The sequence below is a fragment of the Gavia stellata genome, chromosome 10 (genome assembly GCF_030936135.1).
Source record: "Gavia stellata isolate bGavSte3 chromosome 10, bGavSte3.hap2, whole genome shotgun sequence".
Taxonomy (NCBI): Eukaryota; Metazoa; Chordata; class Aves; order Gaviiformes; family Gaviidae; genus Gavia; species Gavia stellata.
The window spans coordinates 12,180,588-12,208,489 of NC_082603.1; the positions used below are offsets into that span (position 1 = coordinate 12,180,588).

A 27,902-nucleotide genomic window follows, 5' to 3' on the forward strand; every position below is an offset into this window, starting at 1 on the left:
TGTTTAGGAATGGTCTTACTTCTGCTAGGTTAAGTATATTTCAGAGTATAGTAAGTAAGTTTAAAAAAAGAAGAATCTATGAATTATTTTGCAGACTACCTAGAAGGTATTTCTTCATCAGTTAGTTTATTTAAATTATGCTAAGAGAAATCTTTCTTAATACCCTTCTGCTGGATAGGGGAAAGCTAAAAATCTTGCATGGTTGTAGCAGGCAGTGACTTGGTTAAGAGCACTGCTTTCTTCCTATTATGGAAAATAGTGAGCCGCTTTTAGCAGGAGGTGTGGGTCTGTCATGTAAACATAAGGAGAGCTTCACTACCAGCTCTGTGTAGTGCATACACACAGCAACAAGGGGACAAAACCACACTGATGGTTGAAGGAATACAGTTTGTACTCCCTACAATGCAGCAGCTGCTACAATATAGTACAAAAGAACACTGCTAATCTGCATTTGTTAATCTGCACAGATAAACCTGGCAGTCTGCCCACATTTATCAGCAAAGCGCACACTCTGTCATCACAGTAGATGTATCATAACATAAAATCTTACAAACTTTGTGGAATTTAACAATGTTATGTGATTACTTTTTTCCTGAAGTTGAATGAACAAAATGTTGTAAGGTCTCTGTAGTATGTTTAATCTTTTTGTTTGACTCTTAGGGAAATGCAGTAAATAGCAGTGCATTTCAGTCACTTATATGAACTGGTGGGTTTTCTATGAACTATTAGGTTTATATGAACTAGTAGGAAATTTTACTACCTTGCAGAAATATACCTCTGAATTACCCAAAGCAAAATCCAATAGAATTGGTCCTATGTAAATAAAACAATTTAAGACTTGTATTAAAACATTATTTGGTAACTTGTTAAGCTATTTAAATTATAAATTGACTGTAATAGTGCTCTTGAACAAATTGACAGTCTACTGTAAATGTGGAAGATTTTCAGCTTTCCCCCATCCGTCAGAAGGTCATTAGGAAGGGTATCTCCCAGTATCATATATTTCTTTGTCTTCCCAAACCATGAATCTAAGACCAGTGGATAAATACCAAAGTCTACATCAGAAAGAGGTTCTACAACTTAATAATTGTTAGAAGGTTGGAAAAAGCTATCTTTATCACAATTTATATAATCATCTAGGAGTAGCTAGAAATGAAGTCAGTCAGTTGTCAAGACTGATGCCATCTCTCAAAAGTTGAAATGGCAAGAGTTCTTATAAGCTTTAAGTTGGATGTTTAGAACACAATTTAGAACACCTAGCAGTCAGTATTTATGAAATAAGTATATACAATGTGAAGTGTGTATTGAAATTTTTTTAACTGTTTTGTTGAATAAAGAAGTGGCAGGTTAAAAATTACGAGCTTTAAAAGAAGAAAAATAGCAAGAAAAGCAGAGTGAATATGTAGATATTGGGTAAGCATGTAATGGTGGATCAGATTAACTTTACATGACATTATTAAATGTATACAGTATGTAAGATGAAATCTCATTATAAAAGGACACCTGTTTCTTCAATAAGAAATTGAGGTTTCTGTTTATATTATTAAAGGATACTAATATATTTTGAAGTAAATTGCACAGTGGCATTTGGGCAACAAACCTACTGCAGTAGCTACCACTTAAGTGCTGTCGAAAACAACTAGAAAATGCAATCTGTATTATCAACAGCATTTGTTGATAGGTTTAGTTACAGAAGTTGTACCACCTTACCCCCTTTTTACAGACACTGGCCTGCTGACCTACAATTCATAAATTAATCTCTGAGGTTTGGGGGCAATGGGGGCTTTCTTTTGCCATATCAGGAGTAAGAAGAACCCTACCATCAGCGAGTCTCCTTTTTCTTAAATTTCTTTCTTAAATCTTTCCTGTAGTATCAGCCCCTTTTTTTGTGCTGTGTCTGCTATGAACCTGAAAAACAGTTTATTCCTTTTTTGAAGGAGACTTTTATGTGTGGGCAGGTAATGTCTCTCTCGCACTTTGTTTTCCAAACCTTACCTTCATTCCAAATGTCCTCCATTTGGTGCCAGTCTTTCTTGACAGGTTGTGCTGAAAACTAGACCCACAATTCGAACTGGGACCTTGTCAAGGCTTGTAGGGCACAACAGGTACTGGTGCATTTTTTTGCAAACTAGAGTCTGCAGTTGACACAGACCTGTATGTCAGCTGCCTCTTTTGTGGCAGCATGATGTTCATTGTATGCTCACCTTCAGGGGGTTATACTCTCTAACCTGGCATCATGTCCACTGATCAGCAATTTACTTAGGCATTCTCCACTCTGATGCAAAAGGTTAATACAGACTTTTTTTCTGACTCTTTTCTCCATCATATTATTTTGAAACTGAATATACCATATATTAGTGACACATACTTTGGTGGAAAATACCCTGTGCTTGATTCCTCTGCTTAAGGGCATGCTGTAAAGGAATAAACATTTATAAAAGCTTCCTAGTCTATTGCATAGGAAGTATTCTGTAAATCTGGGTGTAAATCTGTATGTTTCTGTGGTATTGTTTTGTGAAGGCAGCCAGCTGTTGTAAGGAGCTCAATTCACTTTTAAGCATTGTGTTGCATTAACACCTTTGTTGCTCAGTGGGGGGAAAAAATAAGTTAGTTAAGTACAGGACTACGTGGGGTTGCATCCTAATACATAAAAGGGAAACAACAGAATGCACAAAATGTTGAGGGAAGGAAAAGTCAGTTTGCAATTCTGAGCAGGTTTTACTCTTTTTTTTTTCTTTCCCTTACCCCTCTTAACTCCCCCACTCACAAAAGCAAAGCCAAACCTGTCTAATGAAATTTAGACGTTCCCTGTAAAGACATGTTTGTGTATGTGAGGTTAAAAAAAAAAAAAATAATGGTGTGGCTGCCCATAGAAAGACTGTAAGTTAATGTTATTCGTGTATCGTTTTGTCAGGGAAGCCTCATAACTTCTGTGTTGCTGAAATCTTTATGGTAAAATGTATCTAATAAGTAGGTACCTGCAAAGAATGAGATTTTTTCAAACTCTTGCTTTTTTTCTTCAGCAGCAGGAAGAAATATGGAGGAGACTTAACTTACGTGGTTGGGAAGTAAAATACCATGGTAATGATGGAGTTGATGAAGAAATACGTATAGACACTAGCAAAGAACTGCTAGAGAGAAGAAAATCCTGATGCTAAAAGTCCTATTCAATTAATTTACTTACTGAACGTGCTATCAGTTTTAATATAGTAATTAGACAATAATGGCATCAGTCAAATTTCTCCAGTGTCTTCTAAGGTGTTATGATGTCCCCAGGCACTCTCCAGTACCTTTTTTCTTTATTGTTAGTTATCATCATGAATTGTATTTCCTCTAAGTCAGCACATGCATATGCCTGAAAATTCTTACTTTTCCAGGTCAAAGCTTTGGGGGGAAAACCAATGCTGCTAAAGTACTATGTACTTTCTATTAAAAAAAAATTAAAATAATACCTGTATGCTTCTGGGCATTGAGGGATAATTTGTCTGGTTTTCTCAGAACATAGGAAAACTAAGAATTTATGAAACAGGCTACATGTGGCTTGGTATTATTGGCTTATACTGATTATGGGGGAGGGAGAAGGATAATACAGCCTTGCTTGTTCTAACAAGAACTGATGTCTTAATGACTTAAACACAATTATGCTCTTATCGTACATATGGCTGTAGTGTCAATTATTTTAGGTTCCTTTTCTCAAACAACTTTAAACCTTTCCCTTACTAGAGAAGATATTACCTTTCTGATTACTACAGCTTGCATTTTTTTTTCAGCTAAGGTGGGACCTTCCCTTTCAATGTGGCTTATTTGATTCTCTTCTTACCCTCCCAAATTTAGAGGGAGAACTGATTGGTCTACTCCTTTGATTCATCTTCTTCCTTAGCTACCTTTCCCACAAATTTTGCATTCTCTTCAAACCTGATTAGCGATGAGGTTTTCTTCCAGGCCATTGGTAATAATAGTAAGAGGTGAGTTATGAGCTTACCATCCCTGTGGTTTTTCTTGGAAAATGCACCTATTCATTGCTGATTCTGTGCTCAGAGTTGCATTTTCAGCTTAGTTGACTGGATTATAAATCAATTTAGTGTATCCAGCATTAAAAATTCTATTTAATTGGAATATCTTAGTATCAAGTTAGATGCCTTGCACTCATAATGACAGTCTTACACTTTTTAGTTACATTTGTAAGTGAATTTAAGAAGTGGCTTATGTTTTGTAAGTTCATGTTTTAATTAGCATGATCTTTTTATTATCTTTTTTTATAAATCAAGCTTCTTGTTGACTCTGAAATTATTTTGCATGAGATCAGAAGGAGGATGTGGGGCCTTAAAATTATTTGTATTGTCTTTTGACTCTCAAAAAAACCCAAAAGCCGTTGTCTAATTTCTTCTAGTCTTTTGGAGTGTCCCCACCCCAGTGTTCTTAGCATTATAGAAAGAGTAGCTCAACCTGTACAGACAGCTCCTCTTCAAATCCACTTGTAATTTTTAAAATATAATATTTTTTCTTTCCTTATTTGCTCTGAACTCTGAGGTGAAGATGTAGGTTATGCATGAAAATGGCAGGCTTGCAGATAATCCAAGGGCTATCAATAATTTAATATACTCTTTAGAAGACAGAATTAGAACTCTCTTGAAAAAAGTGAAAGATACTAGTATCAGCTTGCAGGTGACTATGTATACTCATAATAGAATTGAGATGTTTCTCTGTAGGCAATTATTTTTTATCCTTAAACACAATGAGTGTCCCCAGTCATCAAAGAAGTGAGCTACTACCCATCTTTCTAAGGCTGAAACCTTGGGCAGCAGCACAAAAGACTACCAGCGCTTACTGTCATTTAAAAAGATACTACATTCACAGGGGTGATAACTTCATGTCTCTCCTGCCAGTTACATCACTTTTTCCTGTATGAAGCTCTTGGTTCATATTCATCTTAACTACCATCTCGATGAATAAATTAAAGTTAAAATCATGCAAGACTACTCATATTATTTAAAAATACATTATTTTTTGACCGTATCGCCCCTTTTTGTTGTCTTATCCAAACTGTGGTCTTCTAGTTTTTCTGCTAGTTATTTTATCTGGAAAAATACCATTCTTCTAGTATAACCACTGACTAAATTTACCTTTAAGTTTTCCTGAAGGCATACATTGCTGATGTATTGTTCTTTGCATTGCTTCTGTACTGTTCCCAACCCTTCTTTGAAAAGAATTTAAAATATGATCTGAATTTGCAAATTTAATCCTAGTGAAATGATATTTTGGTTTTGTCTTTTGTTCCACTTATGGATGGCCTATATCTATCTTCTGGTTATTTATTTTACAAATTCTTTCTTGTACAAGTTCCTACAAGCATATTGGAGATAGCTGCTGCACTAGAGGAGAGCAAGCCAAATTCACTCCTTTGTCAAAGGAAAAGCTGAAGTGCAAACCAAATAGCTATGGACTCTGATGAGCTTCCTTCCTGAGCCAGCACTTACTGAAAATAGTTCAAGAGGGCCCTCAGGATGAAGGTCTGAGGAAAAATTGAAAAGATTAGAGGGCTCAGGATGGGAACTGGATCTTTCAGGAGACTTAGAGTGATGGCTGGGTGAAATGAGAAGTGAAGTTACTCCTGAGACCGGAGCACACAGTCCATCAATCCACAAAGCTTCGTTGTCATAGAGCAACTTAACTTCTTTCCACTTTCCTCCTTTTCGTTACCAAAAGTAACAAGAGCCAAGTGCTTGACAATGCTACCTGAAAGTGCTTCAGTTATATTATCCAAAGGGCATCATCAGTCTGTGACAACCCCAATAAAGCAGAGACCTCCAGATCTGTGTGTAGGCATAGTGTGATAAAGCCTATTGCCAGGAATATCTTTTTCCAGAAGGATGACATTTTTTTTTTTCTCCCACAGCATAACTCCCACCTCTCCTCCTCTGCTTCTTGCAATGGCATCAGTGTACATGGTACTTTACAGATTAAAATAATACATTACTAATCTGTTGGCAACTAGACATGCCATTATCTCTTACCTTATTGTCATAATTTCTGGGGCAAAATAATGGATTGTGATTAAAACAGGAAAATACTATACTGAAGAAAATTATGCATTATAATAATTGAACTTCTAAAATTTTGTTACTTAATGTTAGTCTAGTTATACATTAAACTGATAACTGATACCAGTTACTAGTATTACGCTAAGTTCAAATGGAATTCAGTGATAAAATATTTAAGCGAAGGTTAGCTTAGAGAAGTAACAAGGTGAAAATGAAGTTCTGTGGTGCACAGCTCAGGGAAATGCCTTCCTTTGAAAAGTGTTGGGTTGCTGTGCACTATATGAGGGGGAGAAAACCTTTTCTTTGTTCTTATTTTTTAATTGGCGAAGTACAGGACCTACAGAACAAGGAAATTGCTTTTCTTCACAAATTTGGCAGTAAAATATCTTCAGGACTTTCTTTCATTGCACTGCCAGCAGCATTGTAACTAAACCAGTAACAGATGAGGGTCACAATTTGCTCTTCTTTAAGCCCTTTTCGTTAGAATAGCAGGTTTATGTGCAGGAAAGATGGATTGGAAGTCTTCTATTTACAGAATAGCTGACACTTCCAAATGGGAATATTTGAGAGTATCAGAGGCTTTTAGAGAATTTAATCTTAAAGTGCTGCTTGAGTATGAGAAAAAAAAAAAAATCTTCAAGTGGGAAGTGAGTTGGTTTTTTTCATTAACATGTCTGAGGCCTACAAATATAATAAATACTGGCTCAGGGTGTACATTTTTCCAAAGAAAAAATGTTATGTAAATCTATATAAACATATTTGAATTACTAGAAAGTATAAATGAATGTATATCCCAGATTTTATCTATATTTCACCTGAAATGGGTATTACCAAACTTCTCAAATAAGATGTATTAGAAGAACTAATTTAAAAATAACAACAGAATTGTACTTTGTCTGGCATTTTAATGTGACAAATATTTTAACAATTGTGCAAAGCTGTACAATGCACCTAGACTTTAAAACTGCCACTCAATTTTCAGTTGAAAAGGCTGAATGTTTTTATGTAGATAGTATTTACTAAAACAACATAACAGGTTATTTCCTTTTATGAACTTGTCCAGTTTTATTCCAATTGAAATTGACAATTAAGTTGTAGTTCTTGTTTAAAATGTGTTTACAAATACTGTGACTACATGCTAATCACTGTTTTCTACAGTATTTTTAGTGGAAGAAGTTTCAAAGAGCTTCATCTATAATTCTCAGATGTTGATGCTATTCTTCTGTTATAACATCTATCCCACAATTTCACTTGTTTTCTCTTCTTTTCATCCCAAACGGTGACATTTTTCTTTGAAAGAACTATTTCACATTTAGGTGAATTTAGGTTATTTCTTTATCTAACATCCATTTCGATTTAATACAATATATAGTTAATACAAAAAAATACTGTCCAGTCAACTTGCTCTGCTGCTTTTGTCTCAGTCTCAGGGTGTGAGCTGCATGATTCAGGGTGGGTTTCTTTTCAATGTCGTGGTAATGCTAAGCATGTGATAGATGCTACTAGATATTAATTAGTGATTTGTCAAGTATTTTAAGTAGGTTTCTCTTAGTTCTAGAATTTTTCAGAAAGCTAATTTTATAACATCCTTGGAATGACTGTTCCCTAATGTAATGGTGGGAAAAGGGGAAAAAGTGACTTAGGCTTTTATCTGGAATTGATGTCACAAACTAATTCTACAAACAAGTTCTGTGCCTCATAGCCTTCTATCTCCCATCTAAAAATATCACCTTTCCCCTATACATTGACAGTAATCTAACTTGTTGGAGCCATCAGGATATATGCACTTGGAGTGGAAGTTCAGTTTATTCCTTTAATTTTAAACATTAGTTTTTATGAATTGTTTAACAACTTCTTAACTTCTTTAAGTCCAGTATTCAGTCTCAAAGATTCGTACTTGCTGTTGTGAAAAGGCGTGTCACAGTAGACTCTCTGTTACGTATTTACAGAAACTGTTTTTGCAATCTTTTACATATTTCAAATACCTTTTTAGAGGATGCAATTAGCTTCATTTGCATAAGCAGCTTGAACCTGATTATATATAGAAAGCTAAATGATATTTTGAGGTGAAATTTGAACTCTTGGTAGGTCACTTGTTTTTTCCCTGGATTAGATTGTTGTAAATTTCAATATAAAGTAGATAGTGCTTAAGGTAGGGCTGCTTACTATTTCAGTTAAATGTTTTATTAAATTAATCAAATTCAGAATAAAATTTGGAGACTGAGGGAGAGAAGACTATAAAAATCGGGCATATATATTTATTTATTATTGTGTGTTTATTTTTGAGAGAGAATTGTCTGGCTTTATCTCATCAAGCAGCATGTTTTACCATAATTAAATAGCAGTATATTTGCGAATATGAATACATTCACTAGTATATCTTGGCAGTACATTCATTACCAGCAATTAGGAGTAAGTTTAAATTGTTTCATCCAGTGTCTTACTGAAATACCAGGGTGTAACAGCAAGTTTTCATGTTGGATCAGGATAATAGTGGGATGAAAAAGTCTCAAGTTTATAAACAGCTGAACAGGACTTGTTAGGCAAATGTCTGGAACAATAAACAACTGGTGATTGTAATGATTGATTACTCTATAAAAATAATCTGTTTAAAAACAAACATTCTTTTGATGTAGACACCAGTATTTGTAAAAACTAAATTGGGAATATTATTTCTATATCTTACTGCGCACACACAAAAAAATAAATTGGTGGCAATGCCAAATACTGGAAACCTAGCAAAAGCCAGAGTGACATTTTCATTTGTAGTCTTGGGACTCTGGCAAAAGCATGATGTTACTCTCTAAATATGACAACCTGACTCATTAACATCTCAAAGTGATAATACTGTTTGAATGACTGAGTAACTCTAATTGTTTAAAGCCTGTTGTAACATTATTTGCTATGTGCATTCAAAGCTACTCTGACATCTTATTCCTATAGATATATTTGTGTGTGTGTGTAAATGTGTATATATAAACAAATACGAAAGACTGTTACTGGGCCAGATCTACGAGTAGGGAAATAAGACATTAGGAATGTAAAGAGCCTTAAGTTTTAGTTGATTTAGCATTAGGTAGCACTTCTAATACATTAAAACTGGCTTCTATTGACTTCTTACTATGACTGCAAAATGAGGTGTTACTACTTCTATGACAGACGTGACCATCTGAAGACCAACATCCAGAAGTTAAAGATCACAAAATTACTGGACATAAGAGTGAAGCTGTGAGCACTCAGCTGCCTACCAGCGGACTTCTGAGAGAGTCATGCATTTTTTTATTCTTTTTTTTTTTCTTGCCCTCCCATCATGATCTTAAAACAGCAATAAAAACAAGATCTGAAATCCTGTTGCATGGAATTAGATGAGATGCACTTCAGTCATCGTCAGAACTTGTAGATACATAGAGTAGATCTGTATTATTTGATTTAATGGAATAACTGATGGAGTAGTAGGCTGTCATAGGCTGTGTACAACATTTAATAGATGAGAAGCATTTGCAGATTGATGTTTTGCATACCCTTAGTGGTGAGACCTAAGAAATCTTGGATTTTATATCAGCTTGTTCAGATTAGTATGTTTTAGTGACTACATGCTTGCTTTGCTAGGGCCAAAACCTAATTTTTGCAGTTCGTGTCCTTATCCTACATTATAACATTCTTTTCACTTTTGTTCAAAACCCAAAGAGTTAAGATAAAGACAGCATTCAAAATAACTTTCATAGTCTGTCATTGATATACCTAGAATTGCCAAAAGAATTTATAGTTTATGTAAAGAGAATCCCAGCATAGTTAGTTAGGGATTAATTGAAAGGCCATTGTAAAGGTCATGTTAATGAATGATAGAAGTATTTTTAAACAGTATCTGAGCATGAAGTTTGAAGAATCACTATTATCATACCTTTTCTTTATTTTGAACTATTTCATAGTTACAGTCAAAGCTGTCTGGTGGATCAGTATAGCTACAGGCTGGCTGGCAGCCAGCTGGACCTTTTCTACAGTGGATATGGGAAATGGGTATCTGAACAGCAAACTCTGTTCAAAGTGCTTCCTACTATGGCTGTAAGGTCCTGACATACAGCCTGATTTGCTGCTCTCACGCCTGGGTGAAGGATTGAGCTGGAAGCAGATTTCCTGTTGTGTGTGACTGCACATCCTGGGATAGTACAAGGAAGTTGCAGGCTATAATGCACAGAAAAGAAAGGAGTGAGGGATGTTAATGTTTCTCTTGTCTGTAGTAGCCTCTGATTGAACCTCTCTGTAGTAGCCTCTGATTGAACCTCTCTGTGCTTGTTCATTGGAAGTGCAAAACTGATTTTGTTTTGTCTGTTTTTTTCAGTATGAGTAACTTGCATTAAACAGCTACTTTCTCATCTGCAAAAGGCACAATCAAAATAAAGTGATTTGGATTTGATACTTCATTTTGGAGTACCTGAAGTATAGATCAAGTGTTACACCATATGCTTTTTGATGGTCAGTATTTATTTTGCACCCAAGTGCGAAGAGGATGAACAGGAAGAGTGCCAGACACAGTAGAAAGCATGTGTACTAATATGAGTGTTCCTATCACTTTATCTTAATTGTTTTTATCTTATTGTCATTTTTCTTTGCAGCAAGATGAAAATTTGAAATTGTCTTTGTGAAATGAAACTTACTTTAAATAAAGTGATGATTGCATGTGTGGTTGATCTCCATCAATAATTATAGGCTTGTGAAAATATTTTTTCAGTCATCTGAGATCCCTCACTTCTGTACCTGTACCTTTCATTTGTTGTGGGATAATAAAATAATGCTTTAAATTAATATATCTGCTGTAGCTGCATTTTATACACTAGGTACATGTTACTGGAAGCAAAAATATCACAGGCCCCTCTGTTCCGGGAGAAACCACGTGTACATTCTCTTGTAGGCTTGGCATTCATCTAGCCTGTGTTGTTTCTTGGGGCTCTAGAGCACCTCTTGGCCTTGCTTCGTATGTGTGCATATATATCCAACATATAACTTGGAAAAGACTTTATCATAGTTCTTAAGTAATATGTCTCAAAATAGCAACTATTCTGTGTTTAAGGATGAATACAGTGAGCTGTATGTCCACATTAGGAATTATTTGAATAATAATTACAAACGGTGTGCTTAGTTTTCATGCAGGTGAAATTTATAAAAATCTACTTTTGAATGTTTTGGCAGGTTTTGATTATACCTGGATGTAAAGAGTGGGAAGATGATAACAGAAGTTCTTTTGGAAATGCATTCTTAACAGTAGATACTGTTAAGAATGGTAGGGAAAAAATCCTGTGCTAAAGAGGCTATACATGATAGTGCACTTTGTAGTCATGTTTCCCTTAATATAGAACATATGACTGCTAATACTGCAAAAAGTTGTAATTCAAGTGGAAATTACCTAAGAGAATGGCGGTAAAGAAGCAACCTTTATAATCTGGAGCAAGAGAGAGTTGAGGCAAAAAAATAGTGTTCTGGAGAGTGACATTATCTGTTTTCTTGTTCTGCTTGGAATGAGTATTTAATGGCAGCTTAAAAAAAAGTCTGGGTAGTTTTAACACTTTCTTGTGATGCTTCCTGTAATCTTAATTACCATGAAAATGCTGCAAATAACAAATGCACTGAAGGACTGATTAGCATCAAAAATCTATATCACTTGGCCTGCAAGTGTATGATATTTGGGGACTGGGTTTGTATTACTTAATGGTTAAAAGACTAATCAGTTTTGCCAACTATGGGAAAGTACAGGAAATAGGCAAATAAAAATCCTCGTTGTTTATAATACAGTAAAATATTAAGAAATGAAAAACCAACTGAGCAACAACAGTTCAGCTTACTGTTATACCTCCTATATGGCAGAGTAATTACCGTTATTAAGCAAACCCCAAATTATCTAAACTGTGTTTTAAAGTACATTTTAGGATATTGAAAAGTTTTAATTTTTAATACAGATTAAGTTCTTCTGCCCAGTCTTTCATGTCTATAGCGTGGACTGTAAGAATTTTCTTTGGCAAAATTGCTTACTGATTTGGATTTATTGTATGTTCTGGATGATCAATCAGGTAGACACTGTAATGTATATTGCCTGTTACCTGTGACCAATAAATGTACTGTGATATTTCTTCTTTCGTGAGAATTACATACCAGCTTTTCGAATAGTGTCCATTCCATCTTGTACTATCACAATATTGATTTTTACTTTTTGAAATACTAAAGATTGACCTGCCTATGCAGACAGCCAGCTGCTTAGGTTTGATAAAATTTTCCTTTGGGCATTTAGGTAACATAAGTTACAGATGCTGTCTTCAATTCTGATATAACATAATTGAAGTCAATGATTTTAAATTGGTTGCTAAAATGTCTAGTAATGTGTCTCACATATAGTTCAGACAAGTGTAAACGTGTAGAAGTGTAGACAACAGGTAGATGTGGCACTTGCGGACATGGTTTAGTGGGCATGGTGGTGCTGGGTTGATGGTTGGACTTGATGATCCTAAAGGTCTCTTCCAACCTTAATGAGTCTGTGAAGTTTCTCAATCATCCTTTCCCATTTAAGGATTATGGGATTACAGAATTTGGATCATTGAAAAGAAAGAAAAGATGTCAGTCAATTTATAATTTTAGTGAGAAGGAAGTGTGGGGAAAAACCAAACAAACCACAAACAGACTTAAAACACAGAGCAAAATAAGGTATTCAGAAATTAAGAAAAAATCAGGAAACAAATTTCAAAGAAACCATTAAGGAAGTTCTTGCAGCAGTACCTCTCCAGAGATTTTGGCCTGGGTTGATGTCATTCCTCTGCAGTACTTAATATTCATGCCACCTTATTCTCCAACTCTTCCAAACAAAACTGTTTTCAGTTCATCCAAATGTTCAACACCCAAACTGCCCGGCAAAGATTTTTGTTCTGTGGTTGTACCCTTTTGACTGACAAAATGGTGTGGCTAATCAAACTGCTTGACTCTTGCTAGGAGTCACATGCTTTTAAATACACTGCACCCCTACCTATTGTTTGCCCAGGGCATGCACTGATCTTTCAATGGCAGCATGTGGCACTGCTGATGGGACTTAGTGTTTACAGCAGTTGGTCTCTGAATCAATAATTTAAGGACAGCTATGAAATACTTTATTTTCCTGTTCCTTCCCTCCCTTCATCTCCCCTCCTCTTCCCAGTTAACAAGGTGATTTAATAGTTGACGTTCATATATGGGGATCATTGCTTTTGCTGAAGCAAAGATTTCATCATTATGCAAAAGGCTTGTGTGGTTTCTGGACAGCATGTGCTGACATTATCTTGTGCTTGTAGCAGAGGTTTCAAATAATACTATTGGTATTTACTGCTGTTCTTGGAAGCACAGCAAATACTTACCTTCTAGTAATTGCCATCTTAAGTCATTGAAATGTGTTATTTTGAAAATGAAAGGATAGAAGTTCCCATTTTTCATGTTTCTGTATTGTGTTTTTCTGTTCAGCTGTTTTCTCTGTTTTGTTTCATTTTTCACCCTGCCCTCTTACTCAGCTTGCCTTAGTTGAGGAGAAAAGGAGGAGTGATATTTTGCCAAAGAAAATAGTTGTTTACTACAATGTGAATAGGTTATTGCTGCAACTGACTTTACTGTTTTGAGAGCTACTAATTATGTCACACCTCCTGGAATAACATTATGAACCAAAAAGGCATGAGGCATGAGAACATGATCATATGTTTTATTGTTTTAATTTTTAAATAGACTTACAAACTGGCAATTACTTCATTACCAAAGGGAGGTGGAGGAGAGAGACTTACCCAATTCATTTTCATGCCTTAAAAACTGTCAGTTTACAAACATATACTTGTGAAGGATGAGAATGGGCATTGTCTTAACCTGGTTGCCAGTTAACTGAGAAGTAGTCTCTAGTTCACAGTGGTCTCCTGTTCTGTCTTAATTCTTTAGAAAATAACATTCTATTCTTTTCTATGTATAGGCCACAAACTAATTACCTTTTTCACTTTTAAAAAGAAAGTTTTCTTGGAAAGAAAATGTACTTACTGAAGATGGTATCCTATCTATAACTATTTTTCATGCCTTTACCAAAGTAACTTTTAAGAAAAGCTTTAGTTATTATTTCATTGACCTTCCCATTTTTGTGAAAAGCTGATAGAAAAACAATCCATTGCCTTACTAGTATGCTGCTTAAATTCCAGATAATTTTCAAATTGGAGTGATGTTTGACAACAGAAGTCTGTATCGTAGGTATCCCGTCCTCAGCACAACCCTTTTCTGTCTACCAATCTGCTCCTGTTCATCTGCAGCAGTTCCTGAAGCAGACATAGCCTGTATGGCCCTATGCTTAGCAGAAGCTTATAGTGATTACGGCCAGATGTCCTGCAAAAATCTGCAGCAGTGAGTGAAGTGGACATCCGTGGGTGCAAATAATCTCTTAAAAAGGATTATTAGTACAGGAGGATGTCTGTGAAGGCATGCAGATTGCTCATTCTTAAGTATAAATTATATACCTGAGTACAGAGTTAGTTGGGAAGATGAAAAAATAGATCATAAAGTTTACAGTAAAATAATTGTTCTATGCCTGTGTGTGGGTATGTACGGGTCTTTCTCTGAAGAAGCCCTGCTTTACTTTAGAGGTTCAAGAGCTGTCTTAAAGCTTGGTGTATAGTCTGGATTAACCAAACAAGTGGAGATGCTTTTGAATATATTTATCAAATCAGCCGTAATGCACCTTTCACACTTCTGCTATAACATCACTGTGGACCATGTTCTTCTTTAGCAGCCACTGTTATGGCTGACCTGTCACAATTCTTTAATAAGTAGATGAAAAAATGTTGGTCAGCTGTCTGATTTAGTAATGCTATTACTCAGCAGCTTGTCACTTACAAGGTTTTACTACATTAACAGCCCTAGAGAAACAGGTTTCTTGCGATCAGTATAATTTTCTGTGTCTGTTTTAATTTCTTTAACACTGCTGATAGAGTTCATTTAAGTAGGAGACTGGGAAATTTGTTTTGACCTTGGCTGTTATTTTAGAAGAAAATGTTTGACAAGGTCAATTTCCCTGTCATGTCTTACTGTGCTGTCTTATGGTCTATAAATGTGATATTCCTATACATCTTTGAGGAAAAGGTCAAGTAACTCCTATTGTTAATGTAACTGCTATTATAGTAGTAAGTGTGATGACCTTATTTCTCTGCCCTTTTTATGGTTAATAAAGAAACAGCAAGGAAATTATCAGGAGCTTGTTCATATGCAAATGCAGGAAGATTTCATATTTTCATGTTTTCATAGAAAAACTGAAGCTAGTTTTCCTCTTTTTGAAGATAGTATGTTGAAATGACCAGACATAATGTTTTGATTTCTATTTTCCTAGATCAAGAAAGAAAGCTAAGCCTAAGAAAGAGTCTCCTGTTTCTGTCCTAAAAATGGATTTTTGTACATCAGCATTTTAACAAAAATCACAGAAACATTTCATAGGTTCTTGAGCAGCAGCTTTATAAAAATATGGTGATATTTGACTTGTGACAGAATGAAGTTGTCCCTAGGTCTTGGATGCTTACACATCAGAGGCATTGGCTTCAACACTATTTTTTTTTGTTTATCTAAGATGCTAAAAGATACATGTTTCCCCAACATACATTAAAAATACAAATTTGGACCAAGAAGGATGGTCACCTTTCAAAAACAAAGATGAAATTTGCAACAAAACCCCAAATCTCTTGTTTATAATTAACAGTTGTTCTTAAAATGCCTTCCCTGAGTAACTTAAGTCTGTATTTCCAGTATTGTATTTTGGCAAGAGTCTCACATAAGTTGCAGCTTGGAGGCATGTTTCCTGAGGAAACTGAGTAGAGTGTAGTAGTTAAAATCTTAGCCTGGAAGGCCAGTCCCAGAACTGGGCAGATGCAGCCATGTCACCATAATGTTAGTAAATGAAATGTTAAAAAATGACAGGTAAGGGTAGACATAAAAAAGCAGAAGGAAAATTATAAGGAGCCTGTTCAGATGAAAATGTAGTAACATCTTATATTGGCTCTTGATGCAAAAATTCACGACTGTTTCCCCCTTTTGAAAGATAGCATCCTATTTGTTTTCAGCTTCTCATACTGTCTTGTAACAACTTGGGTTTTATGTGGTAGGCTGAATTACGCTCGGTTAAAGTCTGCATCTTTTTACACTTTTATTGAAGGTATTCTGGATCTGTATTGTAACAAAGCAGCACGGCAACTTGCAGTGTTTAGCTGGGCTTTGGGTGAGTTGCAGGTGTTTTAGCAACAATCCTGGAATTTAGTTGGACATTTCCACTGATGATTTGGCCCTACTTTGATCCTTTTTTGGTTTGAGAAATGAGGGAACCACAGCTAACTTTCTCTCCTCTTGTAGGAAAGCAGTGTTCTGTGTTTACCTGTATTTAAAAAAAAATGCTTGATTAAAAAATATAGTGATATTGAGAGCTCAGTATTTGAAGCAAATGAGAGCTACAGAGTCTTTCTCTACCTTTTAGTTCAGCCGTATATTTACCATGAGGCTTCCATGATGGAAGACATTAGATGGTAGCCCAAAGTGGTTGTAGATTCTCCGTCCTTGTTGATAGTAAAAATTTGACTGGAGAAGTCCTTGAGAAACCTGAGCTGGTTGGACCTGCTTTGGGAAGGGTTTTGGCCCAAGTTTTCTAGGTTTCTAAGTTCTTTCTTTCAAGTATTATTTGAGTTCCTCTCCAGTAAATTGTAGAAAATGAGAAACTTCTGACATTCTATCTCAAACTGAGATTCATTCTAAATTGCAGTTGAGTAATCAACCTTCCAATCTCTGTTGTGTCAAACATAGTAACTGAACAAACCAGTATATTGCACTATTCATCACTGTAATTAAAGCATCATTTTTCTCTCACTCTCGTTAGTACTATGTGCGGAAAAGCTTATTATTAAACTTAGTTCATCAGAACCCAAGGCCACTGAGCAGTAGAAGGAGATATGTTAAATGTTGAGAATTATGTAAAACTTGATCCTCTGTATTACTTCAGGCAAAATCTTGATAAATTATTGTTGTAATATCAAGTTGATGGCATGACTTGTACCACATGGGTCTTTTACATTCATTCAATGCCTTAAACCTTAAAAGGATTGTGAGATAAAGTGTAACTAACTAACTACTTTCATGTTAAGAAAAAGGCAAGATAGAAACGGAGGTTAGTCAGAAAGCACATTATATCAGTTACCTGAGCAACAAAAGCTGATGTTCAAAAATGGCTATCAATATTTAACTGTGAAATGGATTAACTAGAAGTCTATGTTGCAAAGTTTCAAAACTAGTCTGCTCTGATAACATACTGAGCAGTGGCTCTGAGTGGCTTTGTCAGTGGGACTTGCAGCATGCTGTGGCACAGTGCCCGGCTAAGTCATGTGCTGGAGAAGACATGCCTCTGTTTCCTCCTCCACTTTCGTCTCCAAGAATTAGTACCCCAGCCCTACATACATTTTTATTTTGGGACCTCAGCCCCTTTTCTCTCTTTCCCTTTCTAACTTCCTCTCTTAGGTACTTATAACACATCACCCAAACCTGAACTCTTCACCCCAAATTCTGTAGCAACCCAGCTTGTCTTGTCCCTGCTCCTGCATCTCCGTGAGGAAGTGGTAGTTCTCCACTGTGTTCCTCAGCAGATGTACTGAGATGAACAGGCTTGGATACTTCCTGGTGATAACTGCCTCTGGAGGTGTTTTAACTGAGCTGCCAGAGAAGTTAAACCACTGCTTTTAATGTCATTACTATGCAGGTATGAGTGAGTCAGGAAGAAGGAACTACTTTTTATTTATATATGGATATAGTTGGTTTATAACTGAAGGCCTGTTTCTCTTTTCCCTACTCCGGCATTCTTTAAAGATTGGTGGAGATTATTGTGACCGAAGAAATTCAGTTGGTATTTTATATAATTACTGCTTGTTCTTGGTTTAAATGTCCAGAGCATAAGAGCAAGGAGGCAGTGCACATATGTAACAATATCATTTTTTTAAGGGTTTTTTGTTTCTGGTTTATCTGGACAGGATTTGACAGTGTGATCTAGGAAAATCCTTAATTATCTGCAAAAACAAAATACTCTGGGAAGCTTGAGGCTGGTGCTATTTGTTTGTCTAAATGTGTATAACTATCTTGTTATCAGTTATCCTGCATTAATTTCTCAGTTTAGTTTAACTTACCCAACTACAAAGTTTTATTTTGGTAACATGGAGTACTTAGCATAAAGGCACTGGAGTGCCTTCGTGGTTTTTACCATTAGGCACTTGAATCTTCCTGTAAATAGGATACAGGGGATGTCTGGAGTAATTGTTAAGTATATTAAAAAAAAAAAAAAAATCAAAGTAGGTGGTGTGAAACTATAAAATATGCAAAATAAAAATAATGTGATGAGCAGCATTTGCTGGTTCTTGATTCCAGTGCATGTCATGCAGGTATTTTGTTTCACTATGACCTGGAGTGGGGCAAGGTCTCACTTGATTATGTGATTCAGAAAGAATCTGGGAATCTGTTAAGTATGTTAGGATTGAGTTAATATCTCAAATTATTAAATTCCCTAACAAGCATGATGAGGAAACCTTAGGTAGAAAAACTTAGAAGTGCTATCAAAATGCCTAACTGGGCAAGTATCTGTACTTAAAAAATAATTTTTTTAGAAGTGAATTACATTTCGCATGTCAGATGTGTATAGCCAGTCAAATAATGATGGTTTATCTATATACACTCATATAATTGATTACTAAATTTTAAAAGTTAACCAAATACAGGAGATCATAATAAATATTGAAAGTAAAAACCATTCCCTCTACCTTGCAGAACCTGCTATGATGTATTTAGCATGACTCAGTAATGCCTATTCTTGCTGAACAAGCATCTTATCAGAGTCAAGCGCTTGTTCCTTATGAAAATGCAGTGAGGAGGTAATTTGACATGGTGATTCCATTGCAGGACAAGAATAACTAGACAACTAGGGTTATTTTAGAATTGTGCTTTGTATAAGTACTGTGTGAGGCTAGAGAAAAACTGGGTCCAAAAATCATGAAACGAGGCAGAACTGGCTACTTCAGACTGCTCCATTTTGTTGATTGAAATCTCTTAAAACTTGCTTACTTTGTAGTATCAGAATTGTCTTCATTTTACTATATGAATGTTGGTGAAATGAAGCAATAGCTTTCAAGTTTGTAATAGAGTTATTGCCTATTGGCTCTACTCATTAATTCCTTCCTCACCTCCTGCAGTATCGAGCCTTGGCCTGTTCCTTCCCTGAGCTGGAATTCTGCAATTTTTCACTCTTAGTTGAGACTTGGAATTTAGGTGGTATCTCATTATGCTAGCAGATTCATTTGAGACGCGGGTTCTCTAGGGTCGGGTCGTTGGGAAAGGGTGCCTGGGAGCTAAAGCTACTCAGTCTCCTCAAACTCTGTTGTTCACAGAATCTGCAAGAAAGCCAGATTCAGAGACCTGGAATAGCGTGTTACGGAAGGAGATCCTCACAGTGCTCTTGGCACATCTTTTCGCTGTGGTTGGCCTGTATATTTAATCCCTTACTTGCTGTTCCTGTCTTTATTTTACTCTGCATATCAGCAACTCTTGTTTTTACCTGTCTTTTCTCCTTAAGTACGTGTCCTATAATGCTTATTCCATATGATCAATACCTTCTAGCAGTTATGAATTCAGTGACTGTTTTTGTGGGGATGATAATCTGTCTTAGTTACTGTATTCTCTTTCTTACTTTGTTTGTTTCCAGTGATCTTTGCTCTGCCTTGATAATAATCAATCTGGTAATAATCATACAAGGAAATGTAACACTAATTTAAGAACTAGTATATACTGGCAGAACATTAATGGGAATGTCAGTTTTAATTTAAGAAATGTTACTTACAGTTAGCATTGACAGATCAATTATTTTTAGGAATACATCGAACATTCAACATATTTGTAATCTTATGCTTATTTGTATGTAATATCTTCAGAGTAAGTTTCAGTAAGCCCGCGGAATTTAAACTGTACTTTATTGTTAACTGAAGTAACTGTCTCAAGTTCCTGGTTTTTACTGTATTGTGAGAAGTATCTGGATCTGAAATCTCTGTTTTCAGCAGGTAGAAACAGTTGGTTACATGTGTAACTATTGATACAAAGGTGATACAAATATTCTCCCAGTTAATTGTGGAGAGCTGATCTCTTCTGTTCTTTGCTCAAGTGCCTGATCCAGTGTACGCAAAATCTTTAGGGAATTTAGCTAGTAATACATGTGTTTATTGTGCAAGGGAGAACTACAGTGTGAAGATTTTTTTGTTTTAAAATTACCAAATTCCTTCACAAAATTCTTGCCAAAAAAATCTTGAAGCATGACCAACTTCAATAAGAACAGAAATACATAATTCCTGTTTACCAAAAGCCATATTCTGTCAAAGATCAAATCTCTTCTCCAAAGCATAGTGAGATTAGGGGACTTTTTCTTTCAACAAAAGACTCAAGGAAAAATTTATTTATTTTAGCATGAGGGTAACAATTATATCCTCTGTTTTCTTTCTGCCCCTTTCTTTAAGCACTGTAGTGGGAAATGTTTTGTCTATGATTTTCCTAACGGGGCAGGTCAAAAGAGAACTCCTGAATTGGATATCATTTAATGGACTGAGAAATATCCTTAATAGTAGGTAATAATATGAGAGCTGTCTATAATAGTGTAGTATTTATCCATAAGTATCTGTGTGTACAGTATCATATACACCTTTTGCTTAGTACACTTTTTAATGAAGTTGTTTGTAGTTTTTCAAGGGAGGTGGAGCAAGCTCTGTAATCAAAGATTAGGCAGACAGAGAAAGCATTAGCAGTCATGCTCAGAGTAATTTTTCTTCTACAGTTCAGTTAAGCTTCTTACTGAACTACTCAGCAGTCGAAAATAAAGCTGTGGAACCTACATTACAGGGCAGAAAATAGCTAGTAATTACATGAGATTGTAAAGATTATTAAGTTAAAACTCTGGTGTTCCATGCAGGGTGTAGCTGGGAAAGACAAGACCATGTTTGTGTCTTAAAAAATAAAATACCTCCAAGAATCCAGCATTTTGTATATTTTTAATATTTTGTAGTGTGCCATATAAGACTTCAGTATTTTGCACCCTTGTAGTGAAATGATCGAAGAATGAAAATATTATTTTTTTAATTGGCTTAAACCAAATCTCTGCATAACAGTTTTGTGATAAGATTGTATTACTTCCTGTGTTGTTCACTGCTGCTGTGTTGATCTTGTTTTTTTTTTTTTAAAGATATTTCTCTAATGGTTTTATAGTCTACTCTGTGTAACTTAATATGTTACTGATTTTTTTGTTATTTCTCTAAAAAGTGATTTTTTTCAAAATCATGCGTCCTTATTCAAATACGCCTTGCTGCAGTTCTGGATGTGGGAGGTATGTGATAGCATGAAATTCTGCCTGGGTTTTTTTTATGCTGTGTGTCAGAATGCTGACATCTTGGAGGAAATAGCAGCATTTAGAGTACCATCTTGGTACCAGTCATCAGCAGCTCCTGGGGAGTTCCTTCAGGCATTGTATTACAGGCTTGTCCAGAGAAGGAGGACATTGCTGAGCAGCTGATCCTAGTTTCTGCCCAGCTCAGAATGGTACCTATATTTCCCCCTCAGATATGAAAGGTTGCTTCCTTCTGTCATAATTCAGTCATAATTGCGGATCCGACTAGTAAAAGTGACCTCTCCCTCTTGCTTTTTTAGCTGTACCTAAAATATGCTGTTCAGTCGGAGATGTACAAAAAATGGAACTTTATTTACTAGAGAACTTCAGCAGTTATGCTGATAAACCCTGTATTTGGAACAGAAGGATACTGTTTTTGTAGCACAGTTTTTAATTTAGTCTTTCTTGTTGAGCATAAAGAATGCAGCTTGTCTGACGCTTTCCAGAATAAGTGGAAGAAAACCAGTAGACATGTATGTGGAATTAAATAGTTTTCCCTTTCTTTCTGTACCTCCTTTTTAAAAAAATAAAAATAAAAACCCCTACAAAAAAAACCCAAACAAAAATAAACCAAACAACTATTTTAGGTATAACTTAATCCTATGTGGTTATTTGGTTGGTTGCAGTTTTCTGGGGGGGGAAATCATAGTATCATAGAATGGTTTGGGTTGGAAGGGACCTTAAAGATCATCTGGTTCCAACCCCTTGCCATGGGCAGGGACACCTTTCACTAGACCAGGTTGCTCCATAGATGTTAACAGTTTGAAATATTTTTATTAGTAAAGAAATTATTTATAAAATAAAGTTTGATTTTTGCTAACTGGGAAAAATAGCAATTTTGTAGTTAGTTTCTCAGGATAATAGATGCAAGTTGACTCAAATTCTTCTTTTTATTATTTACTATTTTTAAAAAAAATCTCCTTTTGAGCATCCTGCCTGAATTACAAAGAAAATAATTTGGAGTCACTTTTGAGACTCTGAAGATGCTTGTATTTGATAGCTTATATAAAATAAAGAGTTGTGACATGGATCCAGTCAGTGTGGATAAAAATTTATTACACTTGGTTTTGGTAGTACAGAGTATTATCTAAGGTCATCCCTTTCATTGTTCCCTCTGTTTGCTTAAGTAGTTTGCAGTTCATTAATAATTTGCTAGAAATGTTGAAAATGTGACTCAGCTAGCTAGTTGTAAATCATTTAATTTTCTTAATGTATTTATAATGTATTGAGTGTATTGGCAGTTCTAGCAACACTTCAGTGGCTTTCTTTCTTCATTGGCAATCTACTTCATAGGCATGATCAAGTTTTACAGCGAAACTGATGATCCAGCATGGGAGGTGAAGACTACTAAATTCCCTCTGGGAGAGTTGCAAGTGATTGATTTTCTTGCAGGCCAGTCTCAGAGCACAGGCACATTAGCTAGTGAACTAGTTGTGGATCAACAGTTGGGGAAAAAGATTCTGCTTCCAAACCTGCTTGGAGCTTCCTTGGTTGTCAGAGCTCAACTGGAAGGCTGTGTCCACCACCCTGCAGGTGGGGGATGAAAACAATCCTCTTGTGCAGCAGGCAGTCTGAGCAGTTCTGGGCCAGCACACATGACTCTTAGCACACCTCTAGCGGTAGCACTCCATATGAGGCTGCTCTTACGTCTGGCTGGAAAAAGAGTTTTGTGCACTACCTTCTCTAAAAAAGCAAATCCAGCATTTTCTTGCTATTTTAGTATCTCCATTTCATTTTCTGGGGAGGTTCTGGAAATGGCACAAGATTTTAACCTAGGTGCCATTCAAACTAGGCAACAAAGATATAGCGAGGAAAGACCATTAGAGCAGTGACCCCTGGATGCCGGAGATGTTCCAAGTCTTCCCTTCCTTCTTCTTGTTTTGCACTTGCTAAACTACCCTTCTGCAACCTGAGCTGGAAACTCCTGCAGAACTGCATGGATTTGTATGGCCAATCCAGGCTCTGCAAGCCCTCACAAGGTTTTGAGTCTTTACTAGTAGTTAATGCGATACTGATACTGTGATACTCTATCTGAACCCCTTCTCTGCATTGCATTGCAGGGCCGACAAAGGAGTGACTCTTTTGTATCTGTGTATAGAATTGCCATATTTTACACTGGAGCACAGGTTCCTCAGGGGGCTGGTCATGGGCAATACTCTGTCTTTTCCTTTTTAAATACTTTGGGTGGCAAGAATTCAGCTCCCCAGCTTTCCTTCATTTGCACCTAAGAGCTTGTATCAGTAAGTGTCCACTAAAGGTCTGTAAATAAATTCATAAGGCAAATTCATATGGTGAAAAGAATTTATTCTGAATAAGTCAATCGATGGTGGCAGGAGTGAAGAGGCACTGGTTCCTAGCCTAGCTGTACTACTTGTGCTAGGAGCATGGATGGGAGTGTGTGACAAAGGGGCTCTCAGGTCATGTCCAGGGTCCAAAGAGAATAAGCTTGTCCCAGGAAGGTTGACTGTCAGGAACAGTTTTGTGAATGTCTTTAGTAGATAAAGTAAGTATAGTTTGCCTTGTTTTGTCAAAGAAAGCAACTTAACTGCATTAAAAAAAGGGTGTATATGCTGCTGCCTGCTTCTGAGGCCAGCATCATCACTTTCATTGGTGATATAAACACTAAGGACAGCAAAGTCTGGATCTGTTCACCTTTTTTCTGCTGGGAATTCAGGAATAAACGTTGTGTGTGTACTACCTTAACTGTAATGATTAGATAGCTCATTGCTCTGTGACTCATGTTCTTCATTGCTGTTGCCATGGCTGTTATAGCTACCTTGTGAGGTGTTTATATGAATATTTTTTTATAGAAGTGATGGTGTTAACAAGTGTTTGGGAACTCTGTTTGCATTGTGAGCTGTGTTTAATGGGAATGTTTTAAAAAATACTGCCTTCAGAAATCGTTCTGGTTCATGTAATACTTAGAAAGCTGTTGCTGTTCTTCTTATGAAGCAGAAACAAATCTGTTTAGCTGTAGGCACTGCTTCTACAAACCACCATCACTTTCTTATTCAGTCACAAAAATCCAATGTAAATCCTGGTTGTCATCCTCTTTTTTGTTTTTGTTTTTTGGTGTTTTGTTTGTTTTTAATTATTACAAACTGTGAAATAGCTGTTGTCTTTCAATATATAACAACACCAGGAGAAACATACCTCCTCTTTTAACAGAAGCTATATTTTATTTATCAGTATATGCTTATTTTAAACCTAGTTGTGCATAGATAGCTGCATCTGTATTGATAATTAGTTTACTAAAAGAAAAATAAATATTTTCTATCATGTTGGGTTTTTACTTAAGATTAGTATAATCGTCTCTTCTTCCTGGAATATGACTTTAAAAATAGGCAAACTTCCACTTATTAATACAGCATTTTCATGATGATGAAGGGTGTTTACCAGGCAGTCTCAGCTTTTATTACCAGTACAATAAACATGGATCAGGCAGGTGTTTTTGTTTTCACTAGGGTGACAAATTTAAAAGATCTCTTTAGCTCTGTTAAGTGATGTAATGTTTGAATCATTAAAATTGCTAATTTTTCCATTTCCAGTTCTTTATTTTTGGTGTTAATTTTGTTACAGACGTTACTTTAATTTGCAATAAGCATTTTTTAATGTCCTTATGCTTTGTATGGCATTCTCAAATCTGTTATGTGTGTTTGTCTTCATTTGTCTTTCATTCAAAAACTGACAACCAGACAAAGAACTTGTAGCATTTACAGTCTTGGTCTTTGCATGTTATGTGGCTGTGTTCAGAAACGGTACGTAAGAAAGTGATCTTTTGATTTGCAAACTAATTAGGTATTGCTGCTTCTCTTTGTAGAGTGCTCACTTGGCCATGATCGATACTCTTATGATGGCATATACTGTAGAGATGGTCAGCGTTGAGAAAGTGATTGCATGCGTTCAGCGGTATTCATCCTTCTTCCAAGCTACAGATCTACCGTATGACATTGAGGATGCTGTCATGTACTGGATAAACAAGGTATGAGTACTGGAAAAGCAAGCTGTGACTTTCTTTGTAGTCTGTATGATTCGATTAGAGATGAGTGGGTAAGGTATGTATGTAGGTGTATCAAGACTGTGCCTGATACAGACTGTTCCTTCATCTGCTGTGTATGGATAATAAAAAGCAAAGTTTGCAGAAATAAGTTAAACATATTAAGTGAACCAAATAAATGGGAAATCTAAATAAAATACTATAGTATACATTACATATGTTATCTTAGCAGTCACTGTCACATTGAGATGCTACGACAGCTGCTTGAGGGTCTCTTTTTGTCTCTTTAAGAGTTGTCATCTTATTGTGTAATTTATCATGATTTAAAACCAAGGTACTCTGTATTTGAACACATCTTGCTTGAAGTGCTCTACCTTCACTGCATAATCAAACCAAGTAACAAGGATACACAGTTAATGAAATGTGATCGAGCATAACAAGGGGCAGGTTAGTTTGTACAGTGTAAAGCCAACCACTGGTGACCCCAGCCTGCATCTGAAACTGACATTTGCTGAGTATGTTTCAGAGCTATAGTCTGAAATACGTGTTTAATCTTTACAGTTAACTCAGTGGTAGTGATTTATAGACCTTTTGAAAACTTACAATTTCTATTACTTGTTTCTTAGAACAGACCACTGAATAAACTATTTTGTCTCTAGGTGAATGAACATTTGAAAGATATAATGGAACAGGAACAAAAACTAAAAGAGCATCACACTGCAGAATCTGCAGGAGGTCAAAAGGTAGGTGTAGGAGTTAAAATATTTTAAACAAGAATAAGTATTTATCTGTAAACAAAAACTACTTGCATATAGTATGTGTAGGTAAATATGTAATTGCAGACATTGCACTTTTAACTGCTTGTTAAAGAAAGCAAACTTTTAGTATTCAGTCATCTTGTTATTAGTTTTATCGTTTCCATTAAAATATCCATTTAAATGTAACACTAACAGAATTGCACTTTTTATTCCCACTTGTCCTTTTTGACAAATAAATCTTTGATAGCAGAGAAACAGATGTGATGTTAGTCCTAAGGAATTTTTTAAGATTAATGAATACTTTTGAATGAATTAAAACTGTAGTCAGATCTGATACCAAAAAAACCACATTTTTTTCATGATTTTTAATGGTTTTTTCCTTGTGAATTGTTTACATCTCAAAAGAGAAATCTGTATGTGGCATCATGGGAAGCATTGCTCTGGCTATGATCCAAAATACTGGTTGATTACAGGTTTTATTATATATACAATAAAACCAGATTATGTTTGATTCTCTTTCCTAACAGGATTTTTTTGCTTTTGTTTGTGGAGCTCAGTTAATTAGCATTGTACCCATCAAAATACGGAAGGATAGCATACAGTTGCAGAGTATGTAAAATTGCTTGCTTCAGAATAAGATCGTTTATCCTATTGTGGTATAATTATTACTAGGGAATTGGTAATCAGTTTGAACATCCTTTGGTATTATCCCTGCACTTGAATGCAGAACAGATTTCCTAGCTACTGCAAGGCTGTAATCCTAGTTCCCTTTCTGGTCTGTTTCATGTAAGCAGCAATCTCCTTTTCAATGCTACTCTGAAGGAGTTGCAGGTTACCTGGCTAGATTAGAAATTCAGCTTCAAAAAGCATGAATGCAATGAATGTCCTTGCACTTGTGGTTTCTTTTCAAATCTAAGGAATGATGAAGTCTAATTAGTATGTGACTCAGCAAAAGAAAATGGTATTTTTTTACGATAGTAATGTGACCCTGATGCATATATCCTGATATGGAAAATTTCGTATGTGTTCTATAGTGATAATAGCATAGAAATCTGGAGAAAAAGTTGTCCTTGACAAGTTCATTTCTCAAATTCAGATGAAACAAGTAAACAGGGGGTGGGGAGGTAACCCATGATCCTCTGTCCTCTAGTGATTTTTTTCTTTTTTCTGAAAATAATAGTAGGAAGTTTTGTGTGTGTTTTAGGTCACTTTGAAAGATGAGAATTTTTAAAATCCAAAGATCTTAAGAGTCTTAATATAGTAAACAAAAATATATCAAATAGAACATTATTATCTGAGCAATGCCATAAAGTTATCTCTGTTTGTAAAAACTCAGTAATGTTTATTTTCACTTATATTATAGTTTGCATTGTATATTAGGAATAGCAAGATAAAATTTTTCATTTATAGTTATCTTTAATGTCAGCATTTTTGAGTCAACCATTGAAAAACTTATGTAGTCTGTAACTGATCCCATAAATGGACCCAGTGGAATAACACATTTACATAAAAATGGTATATGCATTTGTAGTGTTCTTCATACGAATTGTGAAGCTATAACACAATCAGAGCCCTCTTCTGTTGGTCAATGTACAAATGCATTGGCAAAATAGCAAAATTATGCTACAGTGGCCATA

General features: G+C 35.7%; 1 protein-coding gene across 1 annotated transcript in view; it reads left to right on the top strand.

Moving 5' to 3' along the window:
• The window catches only part of CAMSAP2 (calmodulin regulated spectrin associated protein family member 2), a 92,310-nt gene that overhangs the window by 21,165 nt on the left and 43,243 nt on the right, over positions 1-27,902 (top strand). Inside the window, exons 3-4 of the mRNA XM_059821640.1 lie at positions 25,331-25,492; positions 26,167-26,250. Of these exons, the coding sequence (XP_059677623.1) occupies positions 25,331-25,492; positions 26,167-26,250 (246 nt within the window). The remainder of the gene's footprint in view (positions 1-25,330; positions 25,493-26,166; positions 26,251-27,902) is intronic.